This window comes from Condylura cristata, unplaced genomic scaffold, assembly GCF_000260355.1.
Source record: "Condylura cristata isolate star-nosed mole 26May11 unplaced genomic scaffold, ConCri1.0 scaffold00003, whole genome shotgun sequence".
NCBI classification, from domain to species: domain Eukaryota; kingdom Metazoa; phylum Chordata; class Mammalia; order Eulipotyphla; family Talpidae; genus Condylura; species Condylura cristata.
Window position 1 is genome coordinate 29,562,224 of NW_004567104.1, and position 9,908 is coordinate 29,572,131.

Sequence of the window (9,908 nt, forward strand, 5' to 3'; positions counted from 1 at the left end):
GTAGACGGAAGGTAGGGAGAAAGGCCACTGTGAATGTAATGAACACAGAGACCAAACATTTGCTAAGAAATTGTTTCTGGTTTTATGTGAAGGGAGGGAGAAGTTCCAAGTTAACAGAATTCAACCCCTTTTCACATTTCTCTGTTGTCCCTCAGAACAAGGACTGTTTCTGATGTTCCTGAATGAATGAACTTAGGATCCAGTTAGTGTTCTGTTAACTTTCTCTTGAACAGGTTAAGTTTGCACCCTAGTGATCCCAGCTATAAACCAAGACATCCAGAGAAGACCCCTGCTGCAGTCTGCTCTGGCTGCAGTGACCATGAAAGCCAGTCAAGACGACCTGAGAATCCTTATCTGGGACCCCTCAGGCTGGCTCTGAAACTCCTGCTCTGGGTGAGCTCCCAGGATACACTTAACCATTCACAGGTTGCACTCTTAGAGTGGTTTTGCTTAGGTCACACTGAATTTCCATCCTTTCTCACCAACTCCACGGATGTCACCACAAGAAGGGCACTGAAAAGTAACCTAAGTGAAATCACCAAAGAACATTAAGGAAGAAAACGCACACTGCATTTGATTTTTAAAATATTTATGAGACACATTTTTTTGTGTGTGTGTGGAACGTCACTTAATAAATATTTTACCAGGAGGATGAGGGTGAATCATAACGATAGAGGAAGAATTTGGGGCGACTAAGGCATTGAAAACATTTTAAACTTTAAACCTTGCTTCATCACTCTGATCTGCTGTGGATCTCAAAACCTGGCAGAGGAAGTGTCCTTACATGTGCAGACCTACTTTCGAACCTTGTCGCATGGCCAGGTCAGTATATGGAGGACCAGTGGCAGCGGCTCTTGATTACCTGAAGCAGCGGCTTCTTAAAAGTGAGGAAGATGACAGTGCAGGCCACCAGCAGGGTGAGGCAGCTGGGGAGGATGAGCACAAGGTACAGCAGGCCCATGTCCACCCGCTCCCACTTGCAGTCTCGCAGCACACCCCCGGGCAGGTCTGTCAGGCGAATGATCTTGGAGGAAAGGTTGCAAGTGACCACAGCCAAGTCAGCGACAGTCTGCAGGGGCTGCAGGGCCTCCCAGCCCGCCACTCCACAGCAGTCATACGGGTTCTGACTGAGGTAGATGGTTCGCAGACTTCTCAGGAGCTGCTCAGACACCGCTGTCTGGGGGAGGGCTGTGAGAGAGTTTCTGCGGAGATCTAGCGTCTGTAGGGCCAGGGTGCCCCCGAACCTTGGGAAACTGGTCAAGGAATTTCCTGACAGATCCAGGTCCCGCAGATTCCCAAACCCAGAGAAGTCCAGCTCCATGAAGCTGGAACTGAGGCCCACATTCCTGAGAGACAGGACTTGTAAAGTGGGGGCAATATCCTGGAGAGGGGCAATGCTCCCATTCAGAACCCCCCAGTTACCCGACAGGTCTAGGTGGGTCAGGGAGGTCCCCTGGAATGAGCAGTTTTGTAATGCCTGCAGCCCACAGTCCTCCAGAGAGAGTGTCCTTAAAGATGTCACATTCCTGAAATCCACACAACTGGGGGAGACCACCTGATCTAAGCCAGCTGGTGCTGGACAAAGTGAAATCTGATTGTGGCTCATGTCGACTGTAGTGATGTTACTGGCATCTGCAAAGAGGCCAGGGGGGACCCCCAAGAGCTGGTTGGAGCTCAGGTTGAACAACTGGAGGCTCCTTAGGCAGCTGGAGAGCCCCGGAGCCAAGTACAGGTTCGACAGCTGGTTCTGACTCAGGTCCAGTTCGGTGAGTGTTCCTGGGGGCTCGTGCTCCTGGATGTGGAGCATCATTAAGCAATTCTGGCTGAGATTCAGGCGGGAAAGGGAAGGCATTTTCCTTAGGAAGCCATCTGGCAGGTACTGGAACTGGTTCTGGCTCATATCCAGGAAGCGCAGAACAGAGAGGTCGCTGGAAGCAAACTCTTCCCAGAGGTTGACAGTGGTGATGCTGGTCACGTTGCCGTCCACTAGGAGGAACTGGGCCACCATCTCCTGTGGTGATGAGGTGTTATACAGGTCCCTGTAGAAGCCCATGTTGTTGTCCCGCAGCAGGAGTGTGTGCAGCTTGCTGGACTGGGGCAGCAGAGGGAAAAACAGCAGCTGATTGTGAGAGAGGTCCAGTGTCTCCAGTTCAAAGGCAGCCTCTCCCCCTGATGCCAAGAACCATTCCAGGACATTGTAGCTGACGTTGAGGAAGCGTAGTTGTGTGAGGCTGAAGTCCACAATACAAGGGAGGTTGTTATAGGCCAGGTTGAGGTGTCTCAGCTCAGTCAAGCCGTTGAAAGCCTCACCCTCAATCTCAAAAATATAGTTTCTCTGCAAATCCAGCTCCCTGAGGTGCCCTAGGCCCTCAAAGACAGAGTCATCCAGCCTCATGATGGTGTTCCTCGCCAGGGACACAGACTCCAGCGAGGAGAGGTTCTGGAGCATGAGGGCCACCATATCTTCCGTCAGAGAGTTCCCTGACAAGTCCAGCCTCTGCAGACCATGCAGGCTGTGGAGAGCAGCTGCCGTCTCCTTGTAGTTCTCTGAGAGGGAGTTATCTGGCAGGGCCAGGCTGCGCAGGTGGGTCTGCTCCTGGAAGGCGCCAAGGCTGATGTGCGCCAGATGGCAGCTGTGCAGACTGAGGCTCTGTAAGAGAGGATAGGGCTGGAGGGACTGATTCCGCAGGGTCTTGAGAGGGTTGGCATCCAGGATGAGCACCTGGGAGTCAGGGGGAAGGTTGCTGGGCACTGAAGCCAAGTTCTGCCCTCGACAGTCAACAACTCCACCGATCTAGGACCAAAACATACTGGTCAGCGAGGAGGAAGTCTGCGAGGCAGAAGTTTATGTACAGAAATTTGGTTCATTCATCACACTGCTCCTGTAACTTTGGGAATGACTCTAGAGACCATGATATTTTTTAAGACAGGAAAATGTAGAACAAAAGAGAACTTTTCTTTGTTCTTTATCTAGGAGCTGAGTATAGGCCTCACTTAAAACGCACAGCCTGTTAGAGAAGATATAAGCACCAATGCTGAGCCATGACAGTGGCTACCTGTTAGCTTTGGGCTTGGGCATGGAATTAACCTCTTAGCGCCCCAGTTCTTTACTAGATTATTAAAATAAAACCTTCTAGGGGGCCCCCTGGTGGCCTAAGGCCACCACTGCAAAGGCCCACTGCTAATGGGCCTTTGATTCCCAGCCAGGGAGCTGACCCACATGGTGCAGCAGACCTCTCCTGTCTCAGCCACTGCTCCCCTCAGCAGTGTATTTCAGTAGATCTGCCTGTTTTGCTCCCCACTCTGTCTCTTATAATTCCTCTCACCCCTCACATACACCTCTGGTCTGCACCCCAGTTCTTTTACACACAGAAAAATAAATAAATAAAATATAACTTTCTATAATTGAAAATTGACATAGTTTGAAAATATAGAAAATTAAACTTCTGTAATCTTAACCTCTGCATAAAAGAAACACCATTTTTTAAAACATCTTCTGGCTCTTTTGGTTACCTGTAAAACTTTTTTTTACTGAGGCTGTACTTTACAAACTGTTCAGTAATCTATTTCACCCCTTACAATAATATGTAATAGACAATAATATGTGATACTCCATTGGCAATAAAAATAAATTTCATTACAATCTTTTTAGCAATTATATATTATGCATGAACTACACAATGGTTAAAAAACAAGAATTGTAGGTTTTTCTTTTTATGAAATGAATGACCCTGAGCTACCACTTAACCAGTTAGGATCTTCATTATTCCACCTGAAAATGAAAATTAGATTTCTAACTTTCATGTGGGGTTTATTTAGTTATTTATTTATTAGTATTTAGTGTTTAGGATTGTTGATGTAAAACACAACATAGAACTTGGCACATAAATGATAAATAAATGTTAGCTATAATTATTAACCAATTAATTTACTGTTTTACATCTGAGCTATTTCTAATTTTCCCATGAGTATTAGCAGGAATTTATCTAGTTCCTTTCATACCTCCTTGCCTTGCAAAAAGGTCTACAGAATTTTGCAAGGCAAAATTGCATTACAGTCGTGGAGTAATTTGGGGGAGAACTGACAGCTTTACAAAAGTGAATTTCCCCATAAAGAAACAAGGTGCATTTCTTTATTTGAATAGGTGTTGGTCTCCCCAGCAACAGGTCCTCTCCAGACAATGTTGTGGCTGGGGGTTTTCCCAAGTTGGGAGACCGTTTCACCACAGCTGCTGCAGTAGTAGGGTTCAAACCTCCTAATTTCCTGCAGATCCACTGATGTCCTATAAAAGGACCACACGATCCTCAGATCCCAAGAAAACTTACCATGTTCACATTATTGTCATGTCACATGACTAATGTGAGGAGGAACCAATGGAGTCTCAAACTCTCACATACAATTCAAAACAGCTGCAAGAAAGCCACTCTGAGCTCAGTGGCAGCAGAATCCCGAATCCCTACTCCTGCTCACCAGGCTAGAGGGGGCCAAGCAGGGAGTCCAGACTAAGCCCTGTAAAGCTGTCGAAGATTTCATGCTTTCGTCCAGCTTTTTCTCATGTCTGGTGACTCTGAGTAGCTACTGCTAAGTTAACCTCTTACTATCTTTGTAAGGGAACAGTAGAAGCCTCACTGGGAGTGACTACTACTGCTACCGATACTAATAGCTAAACACAGCATTTAGGACATGCTTGGCACTGTTGTGAGGAATTTAACACATCAATTCATCTAACCATTATACCAACCCAGTATAATAGTATCATTAGTTGGTACTATTATTACCTCTGTATTTTCAGGTGAGGAAACTGGGGCACAGAGTGGCCTCAATATCACCAGCTAGTAAGTGTGGTTGTTTATGGTCTGGTTCATAACTCCTAGCCGATACTGGAGTATACTCCAGCACAGTGGTTAGAGGTTAGAGGTTACTAAAAGTGGTTAAGAGCCATAACCAAGATATCAGCCTTAAGAACACAGTTTTTAAATTAGGAAATAACCCTGACATCCAATGTGTCCTCCCCGTGCCTAGACACAATAGGGCTCAAGTGAGTTTATTAAATGTTTGTTTATTTAGAAGATTTTGATATCATGTAATTATAAGCAGAGGAGAAAATTTCTATGAATGTTTTCAGTTTTCACGAGCCAAGTCTGTTTTACTCAAAAGCTGAGAGTCTTGGAAGAGGTAAACCATGAGAAGGTCAGGTATCCAGTTCCCTAGAGCTTCTTAAGCTTAAGATCAAGGATAGTGCAGCTGATTAAGAATTTACTTATACACAAAATTTGAGGCTGGGTTCTCAAACTTTAATATGCCCTACCCAGAGATTCTGATACCATTAGTGGTGAGGAATCATCTAGATTTTTAAAAATATTTTTACATCATTTTTTATTTTTGTATAATGCATCATGCATTTTCATCTCGGTTATAGACCCCGTGAAATTCCCACCATTAATTTGCCTATGTACCATCACCATCATCCCACTCCTGTTTTGATCCTATTCCCTCTCCCCCAGAATGTCTCTGGTTTATAGTTGCCTGTTGATTTTGGTATTTACTTTATTATAATTACTCCCCCCACCCCGATCCCTTATTTGGATCCTTTACATTCCTCCTAAGGAGGAGGAAACCATCTGGTATTTTTCTTTACTTTCTTGCTTATTTCACTCAGTATGATCCCTTTCGGCTCCATCCATGTTGCTCCGAATGGCACGAGCTTATCTTTTTTTATCGATCATCACATTTTTAACAAGGTGTTCTTGTTTCAGGTGGCTAACCCAGTCCTGTCTCTGCAGCCTCCTGCTTTCAGCAAGTACGAGAAAGGTAGGGCAGGGTCAACCTGACTCTTCCTAGACATCTTTTTTTTTTTAAAGATTTATTTATTTATGCTTACAGAACTGGGGTACAGACCATAGGTGTGGTCAGTGTGAGGATTGCCAGAAACAGAGTGGGGAGCAGAACAGGCAGATTGACAAAGTACACTGCTGAGGGTGGGTCAGGAGAGGTCTGCTGTGCCATGTGGGTCAGCTCCCTGGCCGGGAATTGAACTCATGCTGCAGTGACTTCGGAGAGATTCAGAATGTGGTGCTTTAACCCGTTGCACCAGCAGGAGAGCCCTCTAGACATCATTTTAATCTTTCATTAAAGAGCAGATGATCCACCACCACTGACTCTGTGCCCTCCTGGACTGATAATCCACCAGCTTTCCAAATCGACCAAACCCTGTCAGTGCAGGAGCAACAGATAACTTGGAGTTCCCCAGAAAACTCACCAACTTGCAGCCCCCTTGGGAAGCTGCTGTGGCCATTCCATTTCTGTCCCTCCATTCTACTGTCAGGAAGTGAAAACCCAGGAGGAGCCGGAAGAGCAGTAACTCCATCTCAAGTACAGCCCTGTGGATAAAGATTAAGAACAAAGCAAATAAGATGAGCGTATTCCAGAGGGAAGTTTTGCACTCTTGATTGAAGGAGGTAGTTCCCACTTATGTCTGGTCTTGGAGGCCCACAACTACAGGGAGGTGGAAACCCACAGATTATTCAAATACCTCAATTTAACCAACACTTTCAGCCTTTCACTGTAACTGTCAACAAGAACTCATTTCCACCTTGCTTCTACCATTTGCTAGGCAGGTGGCTGAACACTGAAACTCCCACGAGTCCAAAGAGAGAAAGAAAGGACTGGAGGAATCAGGTCTCAGGTCGCGAGAGTTTTCTGTGTTTTGTAGTTCTGTTGAAGTATTATGCCCAAAGCTCAAGTCTGTCTGATGCATCTCGTGGATTCCATAAATATTTGCTGAATGAATGAATAATGAACTGGGATTGAAACATTGTGACCTCAAGGCAAAACAATACAACAGTCACTAACTGTTTTGTTGACCTGAAGCTGTTAGAAAAAATCTCACTCATTAATTCATTTGAATATAGTCCCTACAATTTTTTTAAAAAATTATGCCTGAATAATAAAAAAGACTGAGGTGAAATGAAAAATGAAATCTTTCTACATAGTAAGGATTATTGATGAAGTGTGTGTATCAGCCCTCTTGCCAGCCAGTGAACACAAAATAGGAGTCATGAGAAGGTTTAAAAATACCACATGCCAACAGAATTTTAAAACTAAGAGGAACTGTAAGGGAAATTCAACTACCCAACTCTCTACCACTGCATTTTTACCGGACACACAAACACCTAGGGATAATAATGACTTCCTCCAGATTTCAGACCAGCTCAGGGTCGGGGTCAGAGCAAACCTCAGCTGCCCTCCCTGAGTTCCAGGATGAGGGAGCAGGGTGCTTTCTCTCACTGTAGGTGCTGTTAAATTGATAACCCTCCTACTGGTAGCCAGAGGCATCCCCTCCCAGCTCTGCAATCCTCAGAATCAGATGTGTCCATCTGCCTTATCAGCTTATCTGTCCTGATATCAGCTTAGGAAGTGCATCCTTGGTTTTCCAGTCTTCTCCTGGGTCAGCAGCACCAGTGCTATATGCACCTTCTCACCTATTCCATGGGACCTGAGAACTTTCTGCCTGACATAGGTAGGCCATCTTGGGCCCTTCCTCTTTCCCTTTCTTAGAATAAGTTCACACATCTCTGAGGTTATTTTTAACTTCCTGGTCAGATTTGAATACTCACCAGTGAAAAGAGACTAACAGAAAAGCTAATTGAAACCGGGCAAGTCAACTTTAATTTTCACTTCAGACCAGGTCAGCTCTCCTTTTCCTGAGGGAATCTCTGTTCAGAATACATCAGTGTTTACCTGACAATGGGAATCCCCTGTCCAGGCCTCCTTCACTTCTGCACCTGTGCAGGAATTATTCCCTTATGGCACATACAGGACACAGATGGCAAAAATAGAGCCATATGGACTCCTGTCCTCCTGTCCTGTCCTCACACACACACACACACACACACCCCTGAAATCTTGGGATCACTGCCCACCTTGAGATAAGGTTGCCAGACTTAGCGAATTACAAGATGCCATTTGAATGCCTGATGAGCAACAAATAATCTTTTAGTTATAAATATGTTCCAAGCAATCTTTGGGATACAATTACTCTAAAAATATTCATTATTTATCTGATATGCAAACTTTACCGGGATGCTGTATTTTATTGAAGAGAGATGGGAGATGGTAATTATGGCATCACCCCCCCACACACACACACACATTCTCCATAGGGCATCTCTGTTAGGTTGGGACAGTACACACTGCTGTGACATTGACCCTTCTGGAAAAACCAGCCAATATATTGAAATACTGAATTTAGTTGTGCTCAGGTCAAGAATGCAATTTCTTTGGGGAGAATGTAATTCTTTAGAGTGCTATAAAAACCCAGTGTCACTTATGCTAGGGAATAATTTTAATTTCAGGAGCAAGAAGGACTTTTTTTTTTTTTTTTTTGCAAATTTAGAACATATTCTCTCTATCCATCTCAACTCAGTCAACCAGCCCAAAAAACCTCTCTTCTTGTGCCCTGTGGGCAAGTCCTTTCTTCACGAGGCAGCGTGAGAAGATTATGGGATTTGGAACCAGACAGACCAGAGTTTAGATTCTGGCTCCAGTATTTTTTGTTTGTGTGTGAGCAATTCACATAAAGTCTCCAAGACTCACATAACCTTTCTATAAAATGGAAATAATGATAACTATTCAGAGGTTTTTATGAGTTTCAAAAAGTCTAAGTGAAAGTGTTTTGTTAACTAAGAGGGAATTAAGAACATAATTATTATTTATGAGTTCCAAACACCAACGAGCTAAGTAGTTGTTATTCCTATGTGTAATCTCCAAGTTAATTCAATATCTTTGCTGTGATACAAAGTAGGAAAAAGAATACTTTTGGAAAGTTGGAAAAATTAATATATCATTACATGAACGAAATGTGTGAATGGGATGGAAGAAAGTTGCATTAAACATTCTCCATTCATAAATTCCAGAATGTGGCTAATCCCAGTAACAGATGACCGTGCTGTTAAGAGCTGGCCATCCTCAGGGTGGTGTCTGACTCTCAGGGAACTGACTGTTTCCTTAGCTGTGGTTGTCATGTGGCTTCTAGTTGGTTTGGTCATTGGGAGGCACTACTGGGAGGTTAGATGGCAGAAGGAGGAAAAGCCAGGTATTTTTCTCCTTGCATCTCTGCTTGGGCAGAAAAGTCTTCCTTTCTTCTCTCTCTCTCTCTCTCTCTCTTTCTCTCTGACTCCAAGGCCTTAGTAAACCTTTCTTCCCTTTATATATCCATTTCCCACCTAGGGGAGGACCCTGCTTCCTATAGTTTCTAACCTCTGGTTTGATTGACTATTGTGTTTGGCTTCTCAGTCTCTTTCATCATGTGTAGTCAATTTCCTGTATTAAAATGTCTCTGTCTTAAAGAATCTGGATGTGTTTCCTGGTTGGACGAGGACCGTGAGAATGGCCTTGGATCACATGTCTCTGAAAGGAAATAAAATACTTTCTGAATAATAGCTGTTCTGATTGAGAAACCCTCCTCCTAGAGTGCATGGCTGCAGAAGGCTTCCTTGAAGCCACGGCTCTACCACGAGTACAACGTGGACAGCGTGGACACTGACACCCCCTGGGACAGCGCAAGACCCCGCTCCAGTGCACAGGCTGCTTCTCTCCACCCACACTTACTCAGTGGGGTGAGGGCCACTCAAGTAGCATCTCCAGCAGTTAGGACATATGAGCTTGAGTGTACAAATAAGGAACTCTCCCACTTTTGTCCTATCTCTCTGATATCTTCTGAAAATCTACTTTTTAAAGTGAATGTCGCTCATCTTAGATACATTTTGGGGAGATAAAGGTAAGTGAGTAGAAAACAATTACAGTGAAGGGAACTGAGGACAGCAGGAGACTAGTAATTTAAATGGTTAATTGGATCCTCTTTCCATAGTTAAAAGGACTTGGCTCAGTGGTTGAGTGGGGGGGTGGGG

At 44.4% G+C, this 9,908-nt stretch overlaps 1 protein-coding gene across 1 annotated transcript in view; it reads right to left on the bottom strand.

Annotated features, from left to right (window-relative positions):
• Nucleotides 1–621: 621 nt before the first annotated feature.
• Nucleotides 622–9,908, bottom strand: part of NRROS (negative regulator of reactive oxygen species) — a 24,242-nt gene continuing 14,955 nt past the window's right edge. Inside the window, exons 2-3 of the mRNA XM_004675127.2 lie at nt 6,260–6,380; nt 622–2,794 (exon numbers count right to left, since the gene is read on the bottom strand). Of these exons, the coding sequence (XP_004675184.1) occupies nt 824–2,794; nt 6,260–6,367 (2,079 nt within the window). The 5' untranslated portion in view covers nt 6,368–6,380 and the 3' untranslated portion in view covers nt 622–823. The remainder of the gene's footprint in view (nt 2,795–6,259; nt 6,381–9,908) is intronic.